Below are 25,369 nucleotides of genomic sequence, written 5' to 3' on the forward strand. Positions count from 1 at the left end.
AGCATGGTAAGAGTTGACTGGACGCCATGGGCGGAATCACCGTGGATGATCTTTCGCGGGAAGTATCCTCGGCTCCTGTCTGTTCGGTTAGTGGTGAATCACGATGCCACCAAATGACCCTGAACAGAAGAATTTACATATCGGGCTGTTCCTCAGCGTCCTCGATTACTGCTTTTCCCCTCCTAGTGAACATTTTTATTGGAACCAAGTCGTCAATCATCAAGAGTCCTCCGTCCTTCGTTGCACAGCTTTCTTCATTCCAAGCGGATTGTTTGTGACCATGGCGGACAAGACTCGTGATCGCTCGGAGATCGAAGATGTTCCTGTCGAAAAGGCTGAAAGCAATACCGTCAGTCTTAAGGAAGCCCATCTCAACATCGACCCGGCTCTTGAGAAGAAGCTTCTATGGAAGACCGATCTCAACCTGATTCCCATCACCTTCCTACTCTTCCTTTGTGCTTTCATCGACCGGTAAGGCCAGGCTGTCATGTAGGCTCAATCATCGCTAACACTTCGTTTTCACAGTATCAACATCGGCAATGCCCGTATTCAGGGACTTGAGAAGGACCTCAACTTGCAAGGTTCAGATTACAACATTGCACTGTTCATGTTCTTCGTTCCATATATCCTCCTTGAAGTGCCCTGCAATTTGCTTCTTGGAGACGCTGGAGTTCACACGAGCTTCCGGGACGAAGAACATAAAGAAGGTCCTTCTGAAGAAAATTCGGCCGTCCATTTTTATCAGCACCGTCATGGTATTCTGGGGTGTCGTGACAGTTTGTCAAGGAGTTACACAGTCCTTCGCCGGCCTCGTGGTTTGTCGAGTCATCATCGGGGCGCTCGAGGCAGGTTTTTTTCCAGGCTGTCTTTACCTGATCTCGATGTAAGTAAATGTTCTTGAGGCATACCAAACCTTCCGCTGACCGGGTTCAGGTTCTATAAACGCCACGAACTCCAATGGCGGTTCAACCTCTTCTTCTCCGCGTCGATCATTGCCGGGGCATTCAGCGGCCTTCTTGCTTACGCTATCGCTCATATGGAAGGCATTGGTGGCTACGCCGGATGGCGATGGATTTTCATACTCGAAGGCATATTTACCGTCGTCGTTGCAATCTTCTCGTTCTGGATCCTGCCGGATTGGCCGGAGACAGCGAAATTCCTCAAGAACGAAGAGCGGGAGCTTCTTATACGTCGCCTTGCATTGGACGTCAAAGACGCGACTATGAGCCATTGGAATAAGAAGACTGCGAAGCGTGTCTTTGGTGACATCAAGATCTACCTCGGGTCAGTATTGCATTCCATTCTTTCGCTCATAACTGGGAGCTGACCTTGATAGTATTTTGATGTACTTGGGAATAGTTACAACCAGCTACAGTGGAGCACTGTTCACGCCGACAATCCTCAAACAACTGGGCTGGACCTCGATCCATGCTCAAGTGATGTCGATCCCCATCTTCGTGGCGGCAACCATTTTCGCTCTCACGGCAGCTGTATTGAGCGACAAGCTACGCCATCGTTTTGGATTCATCCTCGCGGGATGCGTAGTAACGACCATCGGATATGTCATCTTGTTGAACATGCGACATGTGGCGGTTGGTGCTCGCTATTTCGCCCTCTACTTAATTATCTGTGGAGGTTACATTGCTCAACCCATCACGCTTGTGTGGGTCAACAACAACATGTCTGGACACTACAAGCGCGGGGTGAGTAGTGCTTTGATGGTAGGATTTGGCAATTGTGGCGGCATTGTGGCATCGTGAGTGTCTTCCCCCAAAAAGAGAACTATCCAGAAATGAGACTGACCTTCTGCAGTAACATGTTTCTTTCAAGCCAGGCGCCGACGTACCATCTTGGCTTTGGCCTGGGTCTTGCCCTTGTGTGGCTATGTGTCCTCAGCGCCATCATACTTTTCTTCTATATCAGAAGGGAGAATCGACTGCGCGATGAAGGCCGAAGAGACGACAGGTATCAGTTGCCGGAAGACGAGAAGCGTAACCTCGGTGATGACCACCCGGCTTTCCGCTTCACCTACTGAGTCTGCCCGAGGATCTAGGCTACAAGCGGAAAGGAGTCCTAAGAATTGCGGACCAGAGAATGCTATGATGCTGCACGGGGGTTGTGACGAGAGGAATGAGGTGGTTGAAGATATATAGATTGGTCGATGAGATGAGGATAATTTCCCATCCTGTTTGGCCAGGGTTAATCCGCGTTCGGAAGCAAGCACTTCTGCTCCGTTGTTCAGGTCGATATGGTAAGATGGACCTGTCCTAGGCCATAGCTGTGAAGCGTTGTGCCTTCCACGACAGGTGGTCGCTGTAAAGCCTAAGAAGGACAAAGAGCTCCTGGGCGATCTGGATCAGTATGCGGTATCTCCAAGACTGATCGTCTTATAGCGACGGTCGACATCGTGAAGTCGAGCTCCCTGATTCTGGACCATCCTGTCAACATGTCGCTCAAGTGGTTGATGAAGACGGCCAACTCTCACTTTCCAACTTGCCGAATTCCTTGCATGCCATTTTCTTGGGCGGCCGACATGGCCTTTGTCTTCAGCCCTTTTCTTAGCCGAGTCTTCGCACTTCGTTTGAGATTCTGTTGTGGCTCACGCCTCACTGGCAGGAAGGCGAACGGTGGGTTCTTGCAGAGAGACTCGCGGTGTTCTCTTCTCTGACATTTCCGACAAATCACACATGCTTTGTAGTGCCAATAACTTCACCCCTGACCTTTTCCCAGTCGATACTGTGATCCAGTTCTTCATCTACAAGGCCCACAATGGTAATATTATCACCTCTTACTAGGTACAGACCATGGCTGACCTGAGAACTCGGTTCGGGGTCGTCTGCAGGGCGGATGATGCGCTCGACGGTGTCGTTCAGAACAATGTTGGTGACTTGGTCGCAGGACAGGAGTGTGCCGACAAGGGTCCGCCCGTCGACAGTGATGACAAGGACCTTTTCTGTAAACTCCGTCAGAACTGCGCAGCATAAAGGTGTAAACGGAGTTGGACATACTGTCAATGTAGGATTGGAGAGACATGGCAAAGGCTTGTGGCAAAGGCTTGTGCTGGGCGCGCGGGAGAGATCGAGAGGGTCGAGACGGATGAGGTGTTGGCAAGAGCACCAGCTCGACGCGTCAATGGCGACTGCTGTAGTCGACGTGGTGGAAATTTAGCAACTCATCCGTTCACGCATTCCATCCGTCCTGAATCGATCGCTGCTCATGAAAGGTGAAGCTGGAGCAAAAAAGATTACTAGTACTGTGTAGATTCCAGTGCGCAGTTTCTCCACACCGAAAAGGAGCACGACGACTTGCTGCTTTTTCAGCCTCACGACCTCGATCCAATCGAGCCATTCAGTGCCACTCACCTAGGTGCCACTCTTTAGGTGCGTGGCTGCATCATGGTGCTTACTCGTACCACTCCCGCCTTGCCCGCACAACCTCTCGTATCCATCATCCATGTCATCTTTCGGGCACAAACGGGCTCCTGGTGCGCCACCATCACGGCATGGTAACTTCTTTGCCCCATGGGGAACAGTGACTTGGATGGAACCTGCCGATCATGACTAACAGAAAACAACAGTAGGATTATCCTAATTTCATATCATCCTCTCCTCCCGTCCGTGGCCGTTGTGTGTCGGGTCGAGTTCGATCAAGAATGGGCGACGAGACCTCCCCAGACCTGGGAACACTCCTGGCACTGTGGCCTGTTGCAAGCAGCCTGACTGAGCATCTTCCTGTTGGGGACTTGATTACTCTCGCAAGGCTCAGTGTCACTCTTCGTGCGGTTCTCCATGGCTTCGCAAGGCCGCTGGAAATTGACCCAACCCCTGCACATTCTCATCGAGTTCGTGAAGATCTGAAGATCGGTCAACATGCCACAATGTACTGGCAGAGACTCAAGAGTCGAGCTCCATTCGAATGCTCGTCTCGCACTCACACCAAGGGTTCTGCTCCAAGGCCGTGTCGCTACTGCTCCAGACCAATCTGTGCAGCGTGTATTGTACGATCATCTTTTGCTCGAGGTCACGAGAACACCTTCCAGAACCGGACTCGGTACCTATGCAAGGCTTGCTGGGAGTCAGGGAATTCCAGTCAAAGTCACCCTTTTCCGCTTGATTCTTCTAAACCAGTGACGAAACGGAAGCAATGGCATGATCCTCACGGTAGCACCAAAGACTATTGCACATGCACTCTGAAGGACGATGGCTGGCTCTGTCTCGAATGCAAAGACCGGCAGAATTGGGAAGCGATCTCGTCTGGAGAAACCATTTGCCATGGCAAGAATTGTGGAGCTGAGCTTGATCCTGATAAGGAGCGAAGGAGAATCTGCCTCTGGTGCGATAGAGCGTTGCCCATGCAGATTGGAGGCACAACTCGTCACCATTGGAACCAGAAGATGGTCGAAGCACGAGCCAGAAATGCTGCTTCTCGTCAAGCCGATCTTGAAGAATACAACCGCAGACGTCTGAGATTGATGCGGATGTCGCGCAGAGAAATGCGAGGCGACGAGGCAGTCAAAGGCGACCCAGATGCCGACATCCCTCAATTTGTCAGACATCTCGACACCATCAATTACCGCAGCTTCATGGGTGAATCTGCGGCTCCCACTGGTGACAGCGTATACGACTCAAAGAGAGGATATTGGAGGTACGGCATGGAGTTTGTCTTGAAGATCGGGGCCCGTTGTAAACACGTCTCAATGCCACCACAACTGGCGGACCTCAATCAGACACACCCTGGAGGCCTGCGTTTCGCACGTACAAACGCCGAGAAATCAGACGACATCTTCTCATTTACTGCCATGGTGCCCTCCATGTCAAAGGAGAGACTCAAGGAGTGGTGTACTTTGAAACCTACCATTCTCGAGCTGCTGCTTGTGCAGAAATTGACCTATGAAGAAACCCAAAGCGCGATGCAAGAAGACTATGACTTTCACGCCAGCATCAAAGAATATCGGAAAGTCCTACACTTGTGGTACTCCCAAGGCCATATTGACCATTATCGAAGAGGATCATCCCTTGGCCGCGAAGATGATCGCGGGCAAAGTCCTGCATCCTCCTTGGCTGCTGATGATACAGGACTGGAGAGAATACCCACTCTGAACAGCGATCTTGCCTCCTCAGACGAGCGTCAATTACGTCGGACTACGACCGGCACAAGTACTTTTTCCAGCGTTGAAGATCGTGAAATCGACTCTACAAAGTTTCGTCTCAGCAAATCAACCGATGCTCTGAAGAGGAAGATGGAGCAATATCGACAATCACTTTCGTCGGGAGGAGAACACTCTGCCACAGCGGCTGCTGTTCCACAACCGTCAAGCGAAGAGTCGGCCGACACACTGACGCGCACAGAAAGCGATGACTTGGCACCCGGACTCGACTCCGTGGTTCTTGACCCTGCTGAAAATGGGGATGATCCTCCGCCATACTCTCCAGATGGGTGGATCTGGCCGTAATGTTTACGTTATAACGCCTGATAACAGCAGGATTATCTGAAACCTTCCGTTTTTTACTTCCCTTTCTAAAGAATCAAAGATAAAGCGGCAAGGCTTTGCCTTTCCTGGGTGGGAAAAGGAAAAGCATGAAAAGACGTGGAATACAACGGTCGAGACGAGGGATGCCGCCCACGACAACCGTCCCAGGCGAAGGAGCAGAGGGAAACCCCCGTGCATGGAAGCGCGTGCGGGAGACGGAAAAGGGCTGGGTATAACCACGACGCTGGATTACGGAGGCAGAGAACAATAGGAAATCATCAGCCGAATGAAAATAAAGAAACAACATGGATACGATTCCAGTCTGCAAGGGCTGCCCACACGCGCACCGACGCCGGATTTATGTAACGGTCATTTTTATGTCCCCCATCCAGTCTGCTGCAACAACACTCACCACAACCATGTCAAGTTTCGTACAATTCCAATTTACTCCCTGTTTCGTCAGACTGTCCAAACCCAATACCACTGGCGGGTCCACCGTCTCTAACACCTCTCGCCACTGACACATGAACGTCATGACGGCGGAGATTGCTGTGTCGACGCCAGGCTGGAATAACAACTCGGAAGCTCAGTCTGCCTCGCTTCTTCCATAACCTGGGCCGCACCCGCCGCAAGGTTCTGCGACATTTGTTGATTTCTTCGGAAGTGCTTCGTGCTTTTTCGCCAGGCAGCTGTTGTGAAAATGGTTAGGTATGGTTGTGGCCAGGTTCAATCGTCGTGGCGAAGCGTCTGAATGCTGATGGGGCCTTGCCAGTCGTTGAAGCACAGAATTCGACCCCAGACATGGATGGACGGTTCTTACTCCTGGCCGAAGCCTAGCGTCTCCTCGACTGCCGTGGAGAGTTTCGAGTTGAGGACATCGTAAGTCTTGTACGGCGGGAGATCAAGACGGTTGAAGCTGCATTCAAATCAGTATCTGACCTTCCAATAGTAAGGTCAGCGACTAATACGTACCAGGTATGACTCTTGGGAAGAGCATTGATCTCGCCAGCCTTCTCAATGGTAAATCTTCTCGGTCCGTCGCTACCTTGCAGATCTTTGAATCCATTGACAGGAATTCGGCTGGTGCCGGTCGCAAATTGGAGTAGACGACTCTTTTGTTCGGCATCCCACGTTCGGACAACCTTCCAAAAGTTCTGGATGACCTCGTCTTGCTCCTGGTAGCCACGATAGTCGGTGTGCTTCTTCCAGTCCTCAACATCAATATCGGCAATTCCACCAATGAGCAGTTCGAGCTCGCGTTCGTCAAACACGTTGACGAGATCCGCTGGTATCAATTCATTGAAGCCAGTAATGAAAGCGTTAAACTGTTCTTCGACTCGCTTCACAATTTTCCACTCAGTGACAAGCCTAGACAGTTGGTTAGCGTGCGGTTCAATGGATTTAAGCATCATGACGACTCACTCAACATATTCTCTCTTGTTCTCATTCGTGACCGGAATGTTCTGGCCGTTGGGTTTCAGATCAATTGTCTTGGTTTCGCCGAACTGTTCGTCTTCAATAGAGAATGTTTGATCGAGGATGTCGGTGATGTCATTTTCCAACGTCCATGTCAAGTTCTTATGATACTCTTCGTCCACTCCTTCCATATCTTGAATCTGGACCTTCTTCCGCAACATCATCTTGTAGAAAGCGCCAATGAAGAAGGAGTCCAGGAAACGCCGATGGAAGATCGCAAGGCCGACCACACGCCCAATGAATTTGAAGTAATTGAGATGCTCAGGGTTGATACCGGAGTGAGGGTTGATTTGCAGGGTGTAGTTGTCATGGGCTGAGTACTCGAACAAGCAATAGAAAGGATTGAACATCTCATGTGAAAGTAGGAAGAAGAATTCGCTGTGCTGTCGTTAGTAGACCGTCCGAGGTTTAAGAAGAAGAAAAAGCGCTTACCGAGACAGCCCCCCATAATCTAGACCGTCTTCACCATCAAACTTGATCATTAAGCGTTTCTTCAGGTCGGTAGCGCTTTGCCTCATAATTTCAGCATAAGAATCCTCAAAAATATTGCCGCGGCGAACTTTGATATGGCATTGGCCAGACAAAATACGCAAAGCAGGCTGCGAGCGGAAATAGATGAGTTTTCTTCGGAAGTCGCGCTTGTATTGCGGTACGCCCTGGTCCAGAGACGACGGCAATCGTGGATCATCCCAGGTCGTGGTCTTGGTATTGTGATCGACGAAATAAACACGAGCCGTGTTCGTGAGGCGCATTTCCCAGCCGCTGGGCAAGGGTCCCAGTTGAGAGACTGGTTGCTGTTGGATGGTGGTATTGTTGCCCGTAGGGTTGTTGCCATACATGCGAATGTACTGTTGTCTTCGCGGATCAACCCAAGTCGTGGTCCTCGTATTGTGGTCGACAAAGTAAGCTCGGCCTTCTGGCGTATGCCTCATTTCCCAACCAGCAGGAAGCTCTCCCGTTCCGGCAGTTGTGGCACCCGTTGCCATCATTGCTACAGCGTTCTGCTGGGGAGATCCAGTGCGGGATTCCTGAAGGTTCGGTGAATTGGCACCAGTGCGGTCTTCAGGAAGCATACGGTTTTGATGTCGTTGTCGCTCCACCTGCATATTGGCTTCCATGCGGGTGCGAGATTCGGCTTCGCTCATATGGTTCGATGGTCTGGTCCAAGTGGTTGTTCTGGTATTGTGGTCAACGTAATACGTTCGGCCAAGATTATCCTCCCTGCGTTCCCATCCAGCCGGTAGACGTCCTTGACTATCTTCGAATGAGCTGAATCCCCCAGTTCTCCCTCCTCCGTTGGCCGCAGACTGTGCACCGATTCCGTTCACCGCGGTTGTAGACGCTCTTGCGTCTCCTGATCCGGATGTGGCAGTCCGGGATGGCGCAGGGCTTCGGGCTCTGACGGGCAGTGTTTGATTAACGTTGGTGCTGCTCCCAAGCGAGGTAGACCCGTTGACGCTGGAGGCAGTGCTCGGTGGAGGTCGATTTTGTGGATTTGGAGCCGGCGTGCTCAGGTTAGTGGACAAGTTCACGATCAACTTGCCGTGGACGACGAGATTATCGGTGGACTTCTTAAGATCCCGAGTCAGCATTTCTGCTGTGGATTAGCAAACATCTAGCAGAAAGCGTATATAACACCCTACCGTCTCCGCCCATGTCCAGGTCGATAACATCGCCAATACGAATGTTGATGACACCGAGGAATCCTTGATCCTTCTTCTTGAATTTCTTTTGATCGAAAATTTGTATAGCCAGGATGCTGTCTTCCGTGACTTTCCTGCGTCATAGTCAACGGAAAAGGACTGTGCTAATCGAGGGAAGGTGTCACCAACATATCAAAAGACTCATTCCAGTAGGGATTCAATGTCTTCCTAATGACCGAGGTGGTCCTCGTTTGTTCTCCTGAAATGGTCGCGACCGCAAACGGGTCGGGAAATCCTGGCTCTCCATTAGTAACAGCAGAGGATTGTTCCCGTCTAGTGTTGACTTACTGAAGACGTCTCTTTTGTATAGGCCGTCAGCCGCGATGACTAGATCGTGCGGTCAGTTTCAAGGATTCGGTACCAGAAAGGACTGGACATACTCGTGACGCGCAGATTGGGCTCGCTTTTAGGCAAAAGGTTAGCATGCTCTCGCCATCCTATATCTGAAAAGAACACCTACGCAGGCATATTTGCTTCAGGCATCTTGATCTCTTGACCCCCGACAGGCGACCCAAGTACCGAGCCTGCGGCAGCTCAGCGGCGGGGTAGTATTGTGAACAAGAAGCGATGATGGACGATCGCCAGAAGTATTCACCTCCCGAAAGAGAATTGATTTGATGTATCTTAACTGTCCGATCTCTTCACCACAGGAGTTTCTGAGTGAGGTTTAGGTCGTATTCGTAAGAAGCCAGTCTCGGTGGTCCCGCAGGACGAGGCGCAGCTCGACAGTCTGAGGCGCTAAGAAGTTTGCGGAAGGAACGGCAGAGAGAGGACAATCGCCGCGTAACGTTTGGGGTTCACGCTCATGTCATGATTGCATAATAAGGATAAAGGTCGACGATGCCACCGTGCTCGTGGAAATAGATACAGTCTGAAAGAGGTCGGTTACGAGGATTGATGGATACCGGAGGTGGAGGTTGAGCAGCGGTGGACAGGGCTAATGAGACAAGACTTGGGCTTTCCGCACTTCGAGTCATGCCCCAAAGCTGACCTTACATCATCCGTACTAGGCCTGGGTACGGCGTCCGCATGGGCGCATCGATACATCTCTATCAGACTGCAGAGGCCGCCCAAGAGGGGATTATTGAATTCTTCACGGACTCCATACGTATACGACACTACTGTGGCCATGTTTATCGGACATTATTAATGCCATAGATTCGCCTATCAATCAGGACATTCTTCTTCTTCTGCTTCACTCAGCGTAGTGCCTAAATTCGAGTCCAGGTATCAATTCCAATTTCTCTCCCAACCTTTGTATTGTGAAGCCATCAGTGTGATCAACAGAGTCGAATTCTGAGCCATCCTGTCCCTCGCCGGTCAGCTGATCAAGATGTCGAAGAGCTCAAAGGCAATCTTGTCCCGTGTTCCCCTTCCGCATGGTCATTTGCAACACCGACTGCTGTCACGTGCTCGCTGAGAAGATGAATCTGTGGCGCTGTATCGTTCCTCTTCAGTAGGGAGCATAGCCTCGACCTCGACCTCGAAAGCCACCTCGCGGACCGCCTCGTGGGCTACCGTAACCACCGCCGTAGCCCCCTCCAAATCCGCCACGGCCTCCGAATCCTCCACGACCACCTCCACCTCCACGCACAGGGTTGGCTCCCCTTCCACGACCTCGGCCCATACCAGGAAGGTTTGTACGTTTTGGAACGACCTAGAGAGTCCGGTCAGTAGGTACTCTACCGGCAAGGGCTCACACTAACCTTCAGATTCCGGCCGCGAAAGACGCTCTCATTAAGAACCAATGCCTGCGACACCAACGCGGCATCTGAAAACTCCACATATGCATACCTGCACGGATACCATTAGCGATCCAGCTCTTGCCAGGTAGCATGAAAAGATCAAAGTTTTGGACAGCATCCAGCTCTTAAACAAGCCTTATGCAGAACAGTGCTTGGATTTAAACCCACCCCTTTGGATGACCGGTGAACTTGTCCAATAGTATTGTGACTCTGTTTATCGTGCCCGGTCCGCTTGCAAAGTGTTCCTGGATCTCTTCAGGTGTAGCACTGTAGTCCACGTTGCCGACGAAGATACTCCGTGCATCCACGTCTTCTCGGTCTTCTCGAGGGCCGCTGTCGGTTTGTGACTCGAGTTGACTCTGCATCTCTCGCAGTTTGGCTGCTTCTGACTCCATCTCGGCCACGCGGCGCTTCATGGCTGCGATCTCCTCCTGGGAAAATGACGGTCAGCCCGAGTTCACATGAGACTGCACCAGCTGTGGTTGCGCCGAAATGCACAGCGGGCAGTATATTTAGGAATGAATGCTGTTCTTACTTCTTCTTCACCACCATCTTCTTGACTCTCTCTGGGCTCGTCTTTGATATCGTACTCTTCAGGCATCTTGGATATTTTGCTAGGAGATTCGTAGGAATGGGAGAGAAGGAATCGCGTAAAGGAAGGAGGATGGATCGCTTTATAGGATTCTTTCAGAGTAAAGCGACCTGTCGTTTGTTAGAAAGGGCTGATGACAAGCTCCGTCCGGTCTCACTCAAGGGAAAGTGAGTATCGCGATAAAGGTGAAGTTGTTATGACCTTTGAGTGAAAGAGAGGAAAGCCGCGAACCGGCTAGTGCAGCCTGCAACCGGCGTACCTGCCAAGAATGCCTGCGTAGTACTCCTGCTCCCGGACTTTAACCCCCTTGATATCGGGCACATGCATGCAAGGCCTATTTGTTTTCACCTCGCCACTTTGTCTACGATGTATTCCACTGTCTGCACGATCGCTGGTTTCTTTGTTGCCTTGACCATCTGTGTAATCATGTGACTCGCAATACTATGCTTGACTACCACAGTACGCGGGAACACTTTAAGTGGACTAGGGGGAAGGTAGCTTCGACAGGGCCGGCCTCGAATCGTCCAAGGCTATCACAGCCAAGCGAACATGTTGATTGTCAAGCTAGACGTGGAGGACCATCTCACGAGGCCGAAGGTGAGCCTAGAGCTGAGACTAATCGCATATCGGCTTGGAGTGCTTCTGCCGCAGTACGTTTCAGCTCTTCAGATGATCCATGAACCTACAGCTGATACAGACGCGATATTTGGTGAGATGCGAAATGATTACCTTCCCTCAGGATGAGCGACTTTGACACTGACTTTGCTGCCACTTTCTCTTGACTTCACACTGGATTCTCATACAAAGCCTCCTCACTACAAGCACTCAGAATGATTCTCCGCACCTCCGTCACATGCATGCTCCGGTGATAACATCAATCCTTGCTAAGAGATTGTCCCCGAGTTGTCCGCGCAGTCAAAGACCTTCGAAATCAATCCGCTGGCGAAGGCTTGCTTGATCGAGACCGCAACACCATACCTTGCCAAAGGTCAGTCTGCGTTTCTTCCTGACAATAACAGCAGGAAAGGGTACTTACGTTCCGCCAACCACCATGAACAAGCCTACCAGGACAATAAAGATATGTGCCCCGTAAACCAGCTTCTGTGATGTACTTCCACTTGTGTACCCTTTGAAGTCGTACATCCACAGCATGGCAGGGAAGATCAAGCTGAAGGGCGCAAAGCAAAGCGATCCTGCAAGGCCCAGCAAGTAATTGAGAATGGGCACTGCCTCGGCGATAATAAATCCCAGCACACCGAGAACCAAGTTGCTGCCGAGCCAAGTTGTCCAATGGACCACGGTGTTCGCCTGGAGGTGACGCGAGTTTCGCAGGACACGCACGAAGATGAGCTTCGCCGCGACATGCTGATAGATTCCGACCCCAACAACCAGACCCGGCAAAGCAATGCCATACGAGATCTTCTTGAAGAGCGTGCCGGCACTTCCAAACGCAGGAGTGGCCAACCACATTCCACACCAGCGGTAGATGACCAGCGAGAAAGTCAGATACATCGCTCCAACGAGAATGCCAGCCACAATCGCAGCCTTGCGGTAGTCCCGAGGCTTTTTCATCTCCGAGATCACAGGCAAGTACATCTGAGACCCGCTCCCACTGATGAAAATGTTGGCGCTGGCTGTAATGCCTGCCACAAAACCGGGGTGCGCAATTGCCGTCCATCCTAGGTCGAAGTCGCCCGTCGGCGGTGCGGCAGCAGGCCTATCTTGCTGCGTCACTGCAACGACAAAAATGAAAACAGCAATGAAGAAAGTCGTGAACCCGAGCCATGTAAGCCAGCCCAAGCGCGAGAATGTGCGGACGGACGAGAAAAGTGTAATCAAGACTGCCGAGACGAAGCTGAAGGCCACTGTGCACGCTCCATGCTCCGACAGCGCATTGAAAGCCGTCGAGCAAGAAACGATTCCAGCTGCCGTAATGAGCACTTGAGCAATCAGGATTTGAAGAGACACAAGCTCCTTTCCAAGGCGGCCCCAGATGTGACCACACATGTCCGCAAGAGCTACAGCTAGGTCAGCAACGACACCTCGGAACCAGACGCAGATTGCAGCTTACTGTGGCACTCCGGATGTCGATTGCGGAAGTCTCCCAGGATGACAGCAGTGTCTGCGTGAATCGGTCAGTCAGGACAGCAATCGTGCTCGGCGATCACCGACTCACATGTATTCAAAACCTCCCAGCCTACAATGGACAGTGCACCGCCGACGGCGCCCAGCGTCGCCAGTGCCCCAGGGACGGCGAGAATGCTCATGGCAAACTGGATCTTGAGAAAGATGATCGTGGCTCGCTGCCAACTGACAGTGCGGAACTTGACGCCCTCCGCATTATCGTGGAAAATCTCGCGTGCCTCCAAGATCTCGGCCTTTTGCGTTGGCGCAAAGCCCTCTGATCGAGGCGCCTCGATGACATCGTCCGCAGCGTTCTTTTCGTAAGTGGCAGTCGTCATTGCTACAGAATTCTGATCCGGTAAACAGTAACGATAAGAAAGAAAGAAAGCTCTTTCCGCGAGAGGCGCGCTGAGATACAGTTATACCGCGCCACTCACTGAGTGCCACTTGATCGCGGCATAGCATGTTCATCCCAGACCGTAGAGAGGATATCGACAACCGAGAATCGGAGATGTCCCACCCAGCCAGACCCCTTATCGAGTGTCTAGACGTGCTAGACAAACGGCTTATCACAAGTCCACCTTCTTCAATCGGCAAGCATCCACGCAAAAGCAGGTGCCGAGGGTGCGGGCCGCGGCCCAGTCAGCATCTCTGCTATCGAAGCCAGTCCGTTCCAGCTTTTTGGTCAACGGTCAACTAAAGAGTAGGACCTGAAGAAAATGCGTGCAAGCTATGCAGCGAAGACTCGAGTTCGATAACAAAACGACAGAGCCGAACTTGGGAATTGCTCGCTATTGCAGATTTATTCAACTTGAGCCAGTCGAGAAACTTTGCGTTATCAACGCTATCGAAGTTCCACACTGCTCATTATCCCTAGGACGATGCAAAACTCCATCGCTTCATGCTTGTCGTAATACACAAAACCCTTCAGACCTTCGCTTTCCATGACCAGTTCCAGTCCAAGCAAGCCCATCGACTCAGAGTAAACGTTATCAGGGACAGGCCCAGGACGGCACACATGAATCCAACCATGATCTGAGGCCCAACTGTTTCCACCAACTCGCCACTAATCGGCACGCAGACCAAGGTGGCCAGAGACGCAACGAAATACATAGTGCCATAATACCGGCCAAAGTGCTCCGCCTCGCACAATTGCCCAATGCAAGCAGGCGTCAAGGCCATCCACGACCCCGTTCCAAATCCGAACAATGCACAAAAGACGTACAATGCGGTCAGACTGCTGTGGCCGAACGGCAGCCACAGCACCAACATCAAGATCAAAGTGGCGACGACCATGATCATGAGCGTGTTGAAACGTCCGATGAAGTCTGAGATATACCCTGGAATGATCCGCCCCGCGCAAGACACACCATTCATCACGGCGATGATATAGAACCCAGTATCTGGAGGGAATTTGCCGCCATAGTTCGCATACGTCGGCAGGATACCCAGAGCTCCGAAGAGGACAATTTCAAACCCGAAGACGGTGATGGTGAACAAGCTAAACTTCATGTCGCCAAAAAGCCCCAACGAGATGATTGCCTGCTTTTTGGCCTGCGGTGACGGCGGTAATCTCGGTTTCATGAGGATGTTACTTATGATCATACATCCTAGGTTAACGAAGCCCAGAATTCGGATCGACCAGGCATACCCGTATCTCGGGAAGGTATTCTGCAAGATCAGAGGGATTGCGAGCCCGCCAAAACTCGATCCGGTCATGGCAATCCCGTGCGCGAGTCCTCGCTTTCTCTTGAACCAATGGCTCACCACGGCCATGCTGGTCGTCGTCAATGTGGCGCCGGCAACACCACCAAGAAAGCCTAAACAGAGCAGAAAATGCCAGTACTTGCTGCACTCGGCCAGTAGGAACATCATGGCAACGTAAGTGACGGAGCCGAACAATGCGAGCCAGCGAGGGCCATAGCGGTCGAATATCGGACCGACCCAGATTCCTCCTGCCAGGGAGAGATAGACAAAGACAGACGGAATCCAACCGATATCTCGAGAGGTGTAGTCGGAAAGCTGGTGGAGCTGGAGGTATTCTTGGACTGTGCCGATCGCGACCATGAACCCAAAGGAGCAGAACAGGGCAAGAAAGGCACTTGTCACCACAAGCCAAGCTTGCAGTCCGCCGTCTGGGAAGTCGTCGACCCCGATACCTCCATTGGAAGCCTCAACGTCGACAGGAGCATCGGGCTGTCCATCATCGTTTGGGGTATATATTCCGTTTTTGGCTTCGGTTGGATGTGGTGTCTTTTCCTCACCGCTCAAGCGATCCGAATCTTGGTGCAAACCTGCGTCCACACGTTCATCCTGGGTCTGTTGCTGATTCGATTCAACTTGCTGAACGACGGGTGCAGCAGTCGCATCCATGAAGCGCAGAGGCGACAGATGACCCGAATGAAGAGAGGAAAGGAAGATCCGAAGACTCGATTTGAAGGCATTTTCAATGAAATAAGAAGAATGTTGTTGCTCACCAATCGTCATCACGCCCTTCGAAAGGTGGAGTTTGACTTGACGGACAAACGTGGAGATGCCGGACCAAAAAATTTGAAGCCCAATCCTTTGGAAGGAATGGTCCTAAAGTGGAGCAGCAAACGAGCCTTTTGAGAATACAGTTACGGACTCGATGGACGCTGTTCTCCGCCAGCAAACATGAGCCTTGCACGGTCTGGTCGATTCTGAAGCTCGGACTGCAAACATCGACCTGTCATATATAAGCTACTCTTCATATGTGTACGCCCGCACCGTGGGTAGGCCTGCCTTACTCAAAGACCCATATGCAGTTTCCCTCTCCCCTGTCGGACATCACATTGGGTCGACAGTAAGCAGACTTATCACTGTGGCTCAGACTTGCCTTTTGCACCTTCATGGGTAGGCTCGGCGGTTGTAGGTTTCAGGGAGGTGAAACTACATCCAGCACGTGTCTTTGTACCTCAGAAGTATCTGTGAGTTGTCATCACCGCCATGTGGTTTTCGTGCTGCTTTGTACTCTCACGCCCTGCATGATCCCGTCTGATGGATACAGATATCCTCGGCGATCAGCCTGCAGATGTCAGGATGTCAGTGCCTTTGGTGCGCCCTTTGCCGACGTCCATCTTTGCAGTCCGTGCTCCAAATTGTATGGCTCTTTTCCGCTCTCCTGCCGTCCGCCTCATACCCAACTGCCACATGGCTAATCTTAGCAACATTTTCGCAGGCTCAAGATCTTCGGGCTTGCTGGCTGTTCCCAATGCTTCATAATGCTTTGGCACAGACTTGCCCGCCCGGAATCCGCATTTTTCCCAAACAGGTAAGCTCAGGGAAAACCTGACGAAATCTTCATCAAGGTAAGGATAACGAATTTCCTTGCCCCAGTGACTCATGACGCGATCGTCTCGACCTAGATTTCTAGAGCCAATTCGGTCGAAGTCAAGCCCGAGTTCGTCCGCAAGACCTCGAAATCCTTCCCGAGAAAAAGCAACAGCGTGTCGAGAATAGCCTGCGTACAGCTCGTCCGCACCCAAGCCCGAAAGTAGTACTCGAGCATTCGAGACAAAGGACTTCGCCTTTGAGCAAACATCATATGGGTGTTCTGAGACTTCGCCTTTGCCTCGTGCAGCAAAGTATAGTGCCATCGCAATGGACAGATCCATTTCCGTGTTGTGCGGATACATGAGACTGATGATCGAAGGTTTGTGGGCAAGTGCTTCGGCGTAAGGGACATTAATTGCCACAAACCTCCAAAACCTCTCCGGACAACTCTGGCAGATTTCCGAAAAGCTGGATCGACCAGTGATCCGGTCTGGGCATAGTTCATAAGCCCCACCTGTGCTGCTGACTTTCGCAGCCATGGAGCGCGGATTTTCGAAGGCCACGTTGAGCAGGTCGACAGCTTCTTCCCGTGGCAAGATGTCGTGGACAAGACGTGCAAGGAGGCTACAGTCGAGGCCGCCCGAGAACAATATGGCGACTTTGGCAGAATCAGGTTGCATCTGTCCGTGGGAGTGATCTGGGATATCCATCGACCTTAGGATGAGTGCATCACGTAAATGTTGCAGGAGGCCCTCGATGCTGGATGCAGACGGGAAGGCGGGTGGAGACCCGTTTAGTAGATTTTTGTTGATCGCAGGTGGTACCTTCAGCCACGGCAGTATTCCGGGGACAATATTTGCGCTTTTTAATGAGAGAGAGTGAACTGTGTCCGTAGCGACTTCCCAGCATTCCGTGTTCTGGTGCAAAGCACTGATACTAGACAGCGTCAGTGAACCATCATCACACTGATTGACAAGAAGGGATCGGCGGCCCAGTCTGTCCCGCCCATAATACACGGTGGAAGTAGGCGCATCGTAAAGGACAAACGCAAAGGGTCCTGCTATACTGGTGAGAGCCTCAGAAATCCTCCGATCGCGATCAATTCGTCGAGCCCTGGTGGCTTGAAGAAGGAGATCCCAAACATAGATCGAGTCATTGCCTGAGACTTTGGTGCCGCCAGCTTTCCAGGCCTCCCCATTCCAGCAGAAGACGGAGCCGGAAGCCTCGTCAAATAAAGGCTGTGTCTGGATCTGCTCTCCACGCAGCGCCAGTACCGATGAGATGAAGGTCAGGTATATCTTCTGGGCATTATCAGTGGAGCAAGTGACATGCAAGACCTTGTAGCTATCAGGGCCTCGCGCAAGCAGGGCGTCCACAATCTGCTGATCAGGCAGCACAGGGCCGTTTCTCGCTATGGAAAGGAAGATGCCGCACATGAAGGCGTCGTGGACTTCCAAAGCAGCTACAGCACGACATGGAGACGTTCATAGGGAGTGAAAGTCTTTGCCGTCGTTTTTGCTGCGAAAGGCGATGCCAAGAGATCGTACCAGCTGTGACCAATAAGCTACCTACCTGAGGCAGCAGCAAGACAGGTCAGCCGCATCCCGGCGTGCCTAGCCCACTAGCCTAGTATAGACTAGTGTACCCGGTAGTCCATACAGCAGCGTCATATGGTCGTTGTATGGGCGGCCTCGTCACTCTTTAAATCCGAGAATCCTGTTGTTATGCAGGGTTGTTCCTGCACCGCATTGAGACAGTTGAGGCTCATCATCCTTCGAAGAACTTACCCCTGAAACCATTACTCCCCTCAAATAGGCCCGCATCCCTCGGAAGAGCAAATATCACCTCGACTTGATAAAGGTGCTCGCTCCTGACGAACCATGCGATCATAACAAACCGGCTGTTGTTCAGCCCGAAGCCTGCGGTTTCGTACTGTGAAAGAGTTGCCGACGCCTCAGCAACAGCCTTGGCCAGCCTTGTTCATGTCGTCCACCACCAGTCATGCAAGGATGGACACCTCAAACGAAGCCACTTCTTCGGAGCGCACTCCAAACTTCATAGACTTAGATGCAGAAGAGAAGGACACAACTACAAACCCTACAATATCTGAGGATGCATCTACAGGTCAAGGGAAAGAGGCGGAGACCGCCATTACGCAAGATCTTGACAATTTACACATCAACGAGGGCATAGTCGAGCCTCAGGATCAATCCCAGCCGCAAAAACATCTCCCCTCTACACCTCCGCCCCAGCCAGCGGCTCCGGGTGAGAAGCACTACCTTGATCCGACACCAAAGACACCTACCATATCGAGACATCCTTCTGTGAGGGCTGGGGATGAGTATAATGAGAAAGATCCTGACTATGCCCAAGATCAGCCGGACGGTTCCCTGGGCGTTCCAGGTCAGAAATCCAAGGAGGACAATGACATGGAGTCAACCTCAGAAATTCAAAGTATAATGGACCAGTTTGACAATGCCTCCATAGCGCCATCAAAGGAAGATATCATGTCTCCCAGACATGAGATGGCTGGGCCAATCCTTGGAATAGGCCCTCACTTCCCACCCCGAAGGTCTAGCTTAGACCATCTACGGTCACGAGATCTGGACTTAATTGCGTCTTCTCCAGTCGCATCTCACTCGGACAAACCCTTGCCTTCGCCTCCATCAGGCTCTTTAGACGACGAGAAAGAGGCGTTAAGAAGTCCTTCGCTGAAGGGAACTGGTGCCGCTTCCATGAATTCTTTGCCGCATCAGCCGCCGCCTCCCGAACCTGAACCGGAATTGCCCTTTGATTTCCATCGATTTTTGGAGCAGCTCCGACACAAATCGGCCGACCCCGTGGCCAAGTTCTTGAGATCTTTTCTGACAGAGTTCGGGAAGAAGCAATGGATGGTTCACGAACAAGTCAAGATCATAGGCGACTTTCTAGCCTTTATAACGAATAAAATGGCAATATGCGATGTCTGGCGCGACGTGTCGGATAACGAATTCGACAATGCTAAAGAAGGCATGGAGAAGCTCGTGATGAACAGACTATATTCGCAAACATTTTCACCAGCCATTGCTCCCCCGCCGCCTCAGCCAGCGCGATCTCGATCAAGGGGGAGGCGAAAAGAGCAGGAAAAGAGCCTTGGGGTCGGTCGACGCGGTCAGCATCAAGAAGATGTCGAACGAGATGAGATTCTGGCCCAGAAGATCCGGATCTATAGCTGGATCCGAGAAGGACACTTGGACCTGGCGCCCATCGGTCCGAACGGCGAGAGATTCCTGAGGTTGGCCCAACAAGAGTTGCTGAAAATCAAAGGGTATCGAGCGCCACGAGACAAGGTCATCTGCATATTGAATTGCTGCAAGGTGATCTTTGGCTTGTTGAAGAACGCAAAGAGCTCGGACACCTCGGCAGATTCTTTTGTCCCACTCCTAATCTATGTCGTCCTGCAAGCGAATCCCGAGAACCTGGTCTCCAACGTGCAGTACATTTTGCGGTTTCGAAACCAGGACAAGCTTGGCGGCGAGGCTGGTTACTATTTGTCGTCTTTATCTGGAGCCATCCAGTTTATCGAGAATCTCGATCGTACTACTCTGACTGTAAGCGACGAGGAGTTTGAACGCAATGTCGAGCTTGCAGTATCGGAGATTGCAGCACAGAATCGTGAGGCAGAGGCTCTGAGCCCACGTGCATTGTACCGGGAGAAATCGAGTATTGCCGAGCCAGAACTTACCCCCAGGAATTCCATGGACGTGACATCTACCAGCCCTATACGGAGAGATCCGAGTCGAATGAATAGTAGCTCCGAAGGCGGGACCGACGACAGTGTGACGAGTATTCTACGTTCGATTCAGAAACCTCTCTCGACAATCGGGAGGATATTCTCCGATCAAGATACATCTCAGGAACCGAGTGCGACCTCAAGCCCAACTCCGCAGCAGGGCGCACGACTGAGTCCGGCAGTATTTCAGCCGCCAACTGACGGCAGGGTCCCTTCTTACGATGCACAAGAGGCTGCTGCAAGACAGGCTAGTGCGGAAGCTGCAGAAGCCAGACGGATCCAACGGCAAGAGCATAGGACTATTGTTGAGACTTTGTGTGGCATGTTTCCAAACCTCGACAAAGAGGTCATCGACGATGTGGTGCGGCAAAAGGAAGGCAGAGTCGGTCTTGCCGTGGACGCCTGCCTGGCTTTGACTGCTGGAAGCTAGAGGCCCGGAAGTCAATAAAGATAATCTAGAAGGAATGCGTTCCCAGGGACGTGAACAACATCGTCCAGCTCAGAATATATCTGTGTGGATAGTTGGCCGACAAAGGAGCCAGGAAAGCGCGAGATAACGGCAAGAAATGTAATGTTGCTCGTCTGAGGTCAAGGGCAGGCCTATCTTCAGACTGTGTCTGGCCTATGATGCCAGCAGATCGTGGAAGACATTCTTTCCAGCCCCTAACAAGCTTCGAGACAACGCGCTGCGCGTTGCATGCAATGCGAAACACGGCATCGACGATTGTGATAGCCAAAAGTTGGCAACACCGTAACAGCATCTCCTCCCTAACCCTGTGTCTGGGAAAGACATAGACTGCAACTTATACTTAATACTTAACCGGATGTGTTTGCTTCTTCTTCCTCTTCTCTTCTCGTCTGGCGACTTAACTCCCGCAAGTTCATCACAATGTCACTAGTCCGTACAAACTCCGATTTTGCGACTTCGCAATGTCGGAATCCCACATCTCCCCGATATCGCAAGTTTCGATCAAAGCAAGCTTGGAAGTCAGCTGGATCGGAGCCCCATACTCCATACAGCTTACCGTGACTATACCATTCGACGCCCACGCTCAGGGCCCGTTTGCGTTGCACATGTCCTCCATGGATTTACGTAGTTGTGCTTGTTGCATTATTTTTCGGTGAACAGTACGATGTATAGATGATGGCCTCGCAGTTATTGGCCTCCGCAGGTAGTTCTGGGGGCCTGTGGGTGAAGCTTGCCCGGACATGTCACCGACCATTATCCAAGATACGGGGAGTATGGAGACAAGTAAATGAAATGTCTGCAGGCATTCCGTACTCCATCCGGAGGTACCATTTCCACTGATTGATGGACGCGTCCGGGCATTGCCTGTCACAGACCCACTGCGTTTGTGTGAAGATTGCCACATGTGATACTCCGTATGATAATTCGTTTCGAAGATCGTGCGTAGGATTGCTCTTTGCTGGTTTGCAGTTTTCAGGCCCCGTCTGCTGCAAGGCCGGTCTCTTCGGTACACCGAGACGAAAGCCCCTTAGAGTACCGCAGTGCTTGATTTCGCCGCGGCGCAAAGATTGCCGTGGTCGTCGGCCTCGTCCAGAAGGTGTGTACTATGGTCCCGGAAACCCCATGCCACGGTCCACGGTCCACGGCCCGCTGGCACAGATGCAAGCAGAAGACGCGCTTACCGCTTACCGAGTGAACCGAATGAGAAGGAATGGAAATGGAATGATCATCTCCGATTCGTTGGATATAGCCACGGTTAAATGAAGCGGTTCACAAACCTTTCACCATCGGAGGCACGGCGCCTTGTCAGAGAAATAGATAAGCATCGGATCCGACAGGCGTCAAAAACGTCGTTTACTGCCCACGAATCAGGTGCAGAGTTTGTAGCCGAGATGGCCCTACGGTACTCGTACGCATTAAACATGGCTAGAAAAGGAAGGATTGTTTTTCATATGGTGTGGTTTGTCATGAGAAAGGGGGCCCGTTTACCTAGGTACTGTGTACTGTTCATCGTCGCGATCGTAGATGCTTCAATCGTGGAAAGGCGCGCTGTTTTTTCTGGACGGTGGACACCCTTCCTAGCGAAGCTGGAGCCAAGCGAGAGCTGGTGTACGCAAAACTTCCAGTCTTATGAGTACTGTACCAGCCAAGTCTGGGGGGGCATCTTCCGGGGGTGGCTGTCAGATCACAATACTCCCTCCTCTTGGGTTGTAGCGTCACTTGCCTGGTGCTTGCATGGGTTTGCTGGATGACATCTGATCGCGCGCGGGGTCCTTGCTTGGTAACGGCCAAATTCTTTTTGCAGATATACGAACCTCTTGACAGGGCTCGGCGGGCCAGATGGGATTGCACGATGGATGGGGTGTGATGGGTGTGATGGGTGTGATATCCGGGCGCCAAGGGTTGCGCGTAGGCGGGATGATGGCGGTCTCGCTTAGGCTCCATTGGGCTCGATTGCAGGCCGCCATGTCCTCTACCAGCCCGGCTACACACTGGACTGAGTTTCGCATGAGAACAGGACCACTCGTGCCTACCTAAGTAAAATGCTCACTTCTCGTTCACATAAGTACCTTAAAGTGCATGTGTAATCGAAAAAATGCCACTGTAATCGAGAGTGCAAAGTTTGACATAGTCAGAAAAGCTGAGGTCAGCCAAGGGAGGGAGCTCGGAAAGTGCACCTCTAGATGATGTGGTCCGAATGGCTCAAAAAATGTGGCTGATTCTGCGATGATGTTTTACTGAGGTCATTACCCCAGCATCAATCAGACTCTCCGCCTGGCCGACAGAGTACTAGTAATGATGATGATGGCGAGAGGGGCAGACTTGTCGGCAGCAGCTGCCTGACGACAAACAGACAACCAACGTAACGACACAAAGCGACCTAAGGAGGGGGTTTGAGACAGATTCGCTGCGAAGAAGGTAGTGGTCTTGTGTGCAATTTCATTATCTGCTTTACTGTGGTAGTCCTGGCTCCAAAGCCCCTCAATGCTTTTCAATGACCTGTACGGAGTATCAACCGTGAAATGTATTTTTGCCCTTCCGTCAAAGCATAGACTGCCGCCGAGCATAACATAGGTGCCACCAAGTGGCAAGGCAACGCAAAATGAACAATTTCATAGTCTCATATTACCAGTGGTGAAGGCGCTTCAGCTGCTTCGTCTAGATCGAAAAAGTCATCCACACTCAAAGGAGCGTGCGTAGGCATAATGATACCGGCAGGAGTTTCGTAGTCTTCCTCCTCGGCGGCCGGACTCAGACAGGAAGAATGTACATCGTTATCTCTGTCGGCGTTTGTCGTTTCTGCGTATTCATATCCCGACAGAGGCTGCATCTCGGCGCCAGACTGTGGAAATATCTTCTGGAGCAGGCTATTATCGACGTGATAATAGTCTTCAGGCGCAACATCTGCCTCGATTTCTGTCGCTTTCCGTTTCGTGGTGGAATCTGGCATAGACATCGATGCCAGCTGCGGAGCTGGGTTTAGCATATCATGCATGAAGCCGCGTTCGTGTTCGGTCAAACGCAGTCCATCAATCAAATGGCTGAACGGGCCAGCGCGAAGCGTTTCAAAGATCCCAGTCGGCGGCGTCGCGCATCGCTCGCCCAAAGAGTGTGGAGAGGAAGCATCCGTTATCAACGAGCCAGGAGAAGACGCGCTGTCTTCGTTGTCGTGGTGGCTGGCCATTGTACGTTTTGACTCTGGAGGTGGCATATCGCGTCGGAGGCTGCCGGGTAGAGAATAGCGAGGTCGATCCTTGGGATGGAGATTCTGGAGATAGACCTTTAAGAGAGCAGGCTCAATGAATGTCGGGAACCAGGAGTTTGTGGTTGCGGCAGTGCCGTTGCTGTTGACGCTCGAGGTCCATGTTGTAGTATCCCGGGGTAAGGAATTCGACATGGATCTCTTCGTAGCGGTCGAGTGAGTGGCGACAGACCCGTAGGTCGAGGAATGTCTGCGCCAGCTTGACGAAGACGGCTGAGGGCGACTTGGATCAAGGAAAGCAGTACCTTCACTGTTCTGTCTTCTGGGAAGCACTACTGGCCGAGGTTGGCTTTGACCGACACCATCATCGAGCTTCCTCCTCTTGTTGGCACTCTCGGGCCATTTGTTGCCAAGCGCTTCTAGCTCTTCGAGGGGGAACAAACGATCAACAAGTGATGCCATGATGCTTAGGATATCTTCAGATATATGCTTCCTAAAAGAGTACTTCGTTATGGTGTAGCAAAGGTAGAGACCTGGAGCATCAGATGTCGGATGAGGGAACGGCAGACGGACCAAAAGAAGTAGAAGGAAATATGTGGAGGGGACGGAAGAGGGTTTATAGTGAATTGTGGGCAAGCAGACAATTTGTGCCCGTTTCCGGGGTCAGAGGGCTCAACGCTTGCTCAGCAGGTTATGCTTGTTTACGGCCGGGTCGAAATGATGACCATGGTTTGGGCTGATTCCGAATCTGAATTGGTGCTTCGCAACAAGAGCGTTTTGAGGCGCGGCCACGCAGCGGCATCGGATGATGCATGGATCTGCTCTGACCAATATAAGGGTTGGCCTTCGCCCGCAAGGCCCACGTCAGATTTGCATGACTGAGAATAAGTTGATACGAGTAGGAAATGTTAGTGCATGTAAGCTGACGAATGAAACATTCTCGAAAGGCGGCAGGGAGGCACGAACCCACGGCATGGCTGCAGAAGAAAATATGGCGGAGCTGGTTCGGGGAGCAGCTTCCAAGACTTGGAGTCTCCGTAACTCTCCGTAAACAATTCATCCAAAACTGTGGGTGCCCGTAGCATGCATGAGCTCGTGTCTGGAGCATGAGCATCCACACTGAGGTTGGCAATCGAAGGTCCTCTGAACGGGGGCCCATCAAAGGGATATTTTACTCGCACACGGTGTGACGGGTCAAAGGGAGTTGCCATTGACGGTTTTTGCTCGGCACGATAGGTGGAACGATTGTGAATGATTTCTCAAGTTGGTGGTCCGGAGGCCGGGACTCGAGGCAACCTGGCGTTGAATCCTGCAAACGAAGAACGGAGGCCTGCGGGTGAATGGCCTAAAATGCGCTATTGTGGTTTTGCATGCGAGGACATCCGTTAGATCGACTGATAAACTTCTCATAGCTCTTCAGCGAACATTGATAATTCGAACAAGCAGACATGGGATGGAATGTCGACCCCACGAGCCACACAACGGGTCGACGAAAAATATGAATGCATCGGATCCGAGGCAG

The 25,369-nt window shown here is 51.7% G+C and overlaps 10 protein-coding genes across 10 annotated transcripts; 3 read left to right on the forward strand and 7 right to left on the reverse strand.

Moving 5' to 3' along the window:
- Positions 1–103: 103 nt before the first annotated feature.
- Positions 104–2,035, forward strand: PV05_08461 (uncharacterized protein; the record flags this gene model as incomplete). Its single annotated transcript, XM_013457978.1, has 6 exons — positions 104–471; positions 526–670; positions 708–883; positions 934–1,284; positions 1,337–1,756; positions 1,813–2,035. The coding sequence occupies 6 exons, from the start codon at positions 104–106 to the stop codon at positions 2,033–2,035; spliced, it is 1,683 nt and encodes a 560-aa protein (XP_013313432.1).
- A 646-nt stretch (positions 2,036–2,681) lies between these two features.
- Positions 2,682–3,033, reverse strand: PV05_08462 (uncharacterized protein; the record flags this gene model as incomplete). The annotated part of the gene is made up of 2 exons (XM_013457979.1): positions 2,682–2,953; positions 3,009–3,033. The coding sequence occupies 2 exons, from the start codon at positions 3,031–3,033 to the stop codon at positions 2,682–2,684; spliced, it is 297 nt and encodes a 98-aa protein (XP_013313433.1).
- Positions 3,034–3,435: 402 nt separating this feature from the next.
- On the forward strand, positions 3,436–5,986 carry PV05_08463 (uncharacterized protein). Its single transcript, XM_013457980.1, has one exon. It carries the CDS (start codon positions 3,653–3,655, stop codon positions 5,450–5,452), a length of 1,800 nt encoding a protein of 599 aa, XP_013313434.1. The 5' UTR covers positions 3,436–3,652; the 3' UTR covers positions 5,453–5,986.
- Positions 5,764–9,574, reverse strand: PV05_08464 (uncharacterized protein). Its single transcript, XM_013457981.1, has 9 exons — positions 9,110–9,574; positions 9,030–9,052; positions 8,938–8,976; positions 8,779–8,884; positions 8,590–8,723; positions 7,379–8,540; positions 6,893–7,324; positions 6,443–6,838; positions 5,764–6,386 (listed from the first exon to the last, which is right to left on the reverse strand). Exons 1-9 carry the CDS (start codon positions 9,130–9,132, stop codon positions 6,287–6,289), a joined length of 2,415 nt encoding a protein of 804 aa, XP_013313435.1. The 5' UTR covers positions 9,133–9,574; the 3' UTR covers positions 5,764–6,286.
- Positions 9,575–9,759: 185 nt separating this feature from the next.
- PV05_08465 (uncharacterized protein) lies at positions 9,760–11,204 on the reverse strand. The gene is made up of 4 exons (XM_013457982.1): positions 10,930–11,204; positions 10,563–10,825; positions 10,356–10,443; positions 9,760–10,306 (listed from the first exon to the last, which is right to left on the reverse strand). The coding sequence occupies exons 1-4, from the start codon at positions 10,993–10,995 to the stop codon at positions 10,103–10,105; spliced, it is 621 nt and encodes a 206-aa protein (XP_013313436.1). The 5' UTR covers positions 10,996–11,204; the 3' UTR covers positions 9,760–10,102.
- A 516-nt stretch (positions 11,205–11,720) lies between these two features.
- On the reverse strand, positions 11,721–13,546 carry PV05_08466 (uncharacterized protein). Its single transcript, XM_013457983.1, has 4 exons — positions 13,163–13,546; positions 13,058–13,108; positions 12,023–13,004; positions 11,721–11,964 (listed from the first exon to the last, which is right to left on the reverse strand). The coding sequence occupies exons 1-4, from the start codon at positions 13,446–13,448 to the stop codon at positions 11,871–11,873; spliced, it is 1,413 nt and encodes a 470-aa protein (XP_013313437.1). The 5' UTR covers positions 13,449–13,546; the 3' UTR covers positions 11,721–11,870.
- A 491-nt stretch (positions 13,547–14,037) lies between these two features.
- PV05_08467 (uncharacterized protein) lies at positions 14,038–15,483 on the reverse strand (the record flags this gene model as incomplete). Its single annotated transcript, XM_013457984.1, has 1 exon — positions 14,038–15,483. The coding sequence occupies one exon, from the start codon at positions 15,481–15,483 to the stop codon at positions 14,038–14,040; it is 1,446 nt and encodes a 481-aa protein (XP_013313438.1).
- Positions 15,484–16,151: 668 nt separating this feature from the next.
- Positions 16,152–17,840, reverse strand: PV05_08468 (uncharacterized protein; the record flags this gene model as incomplete). Its single annotated transcript, XM_013457985.1, has 1 exon — positions 16,152–17,840. One exon carries the CDS (start codon positions 17,838–17,840, stop codon positions 16,152–16,154), a length of 1,689 nt encoding a protein of 562 aa, XP_013313439.1.
- Positions 17,841–18,120: 280 nt separating this feature from the next.
- Positions 18,121–21,000, forward strand: PV05_08469 (uncharacterized protein). Its single transcript, XM_013457986.1, has one exon. The coding sequence runs from the start codon at positions 18,387–18,389 to the stop codon at positions 20,604–20,606; it is 2,220 nt and encodes a 739-aa protein (XP_013313440.1). The 5' UTR covers positions 18,121–18,386; the 3' UTR covers positions 20,607–21,000.
- Positions 21,001–23,071: 2,071 nt separating this feature from the next.
- PV05_08470 (uncharacterized protein) lies at positions 23,072–24,428 on the reverse strand. The gene has a single exon (XM_013457987.1). It carries the CDS (start codon positions 24,307–24,309, stop codon positions 23,266–23,268), a length of 1,044 nt encoding a protein of 347 aa, XP_013313441.1. The 5' UTR covers positions 24,310–24,428; the 3' UTR covers positions 23,072–23,265.
- Positions 24,429–25,369: the final 941 nt, after the last annotated feature.

The sequence above is a fragment of the Exophiala xenobiotica genome (assembly GCF_000835505.1).
Source record: "Exophiala xenobiotica strain CBS 118157 unplaced genomic scaffold supercont1.5, whole genome shotgun sequence".
Taxonomy (NCBI): Eukaryota; Fungi; Ascomycota; class Eurotiomycetes; order Chaetothyriales; family Herpotrichiellaceae; genus Exophiala; species Exophiala xenobiotica.

Excerpts from the sequence above, each read along its gene's own strand:
- PV05_08463 (XM_013457980.1), top strand. The coding sequence starts at position 3,653 with ATGGGCGACGAGACCTCCCCAGACCTGGGAACACTCCTGGCACTGTGG.
- PV05_08464 (XM_013457981.1), bottom strand. The coding sequence starts at position 9,132 with ATGCCTGAAGCAAATATGCCTGC. Across the intron at positions 8,885-8,937 it reads ATACAAAAGAGACGTCTTCA|GATTTCCCGACCCGTTTGCG; the intron begins GTAAGTCAACAC and ends ATGGAGAGCCAG. Across the intron at positions 6,387-6,442 it reads CTTCCCAAGAGTCATACCTG|CTTCAACCGTCTTGATCTCC; the intron begins GTACGTATTAGT and ends ATTTGAATGCAG.
- PV05_08465 (XM_013457982.1), bottom strand. The coding sequence starts at position 10,995 with ATGCCTGAAGAGTACGATATCAAAGACGAGCCCAGAGAGAGTCAAGAA. Across the intron at positions 10,826-10,929 it reads AAGATGGTGGTGAAGAAGAA|GAGGAGATCGCAGCCATGAA; the intron begins GTAAGAACAGCA and ends TCATTTTCCCAG. Across the intron at positions 10,307-10,355 it reads TTCGCGGCCGGAATCTGAAG|GTCGTTCCAAAACGTACAAA; the intron begins GTTAGTGTGAGC and ends CGGACTCTCTAG.
- PV05_08466 (XM_013457983.1), bottom strand. The coding sequence starts at position 13,448 with ATGACGACTGCCACTTACGAAAAGAACGCTGCGGACGATGTCATCGAG. Across the intron at positions 13,005-13,057 it reads TCGACATCCGGAGTGCCACA|CTCTTGCGGACATGTGTGGT; the intron begins GTAAGCTGCAAT and ends ACCTAGCTGTAG. Across the intron at positions 11,965-12,022 it reads TTCATGGTGGTTGGCGGAAC|GTATGGTGTTGCGGTCTCGA; the intron begins GTAAGTACCCTT and ends ACCTTTGGCAAG.
- PV05_08469 (XM_013457986.1), top strand. The coding sequence starts at position 18,387 with ATGTCGTCCACCACCAGTCATGCAAGGATGGACACCTCAAACGAAGCC.
- PV05_08470 (XM_013457987.1), bottom strand. The coding sequence starts at position 24,309 with ATGGCATCACTTGTTGATCGTTTGTTCCCCCTCGAAGAGCTAGAAGCG.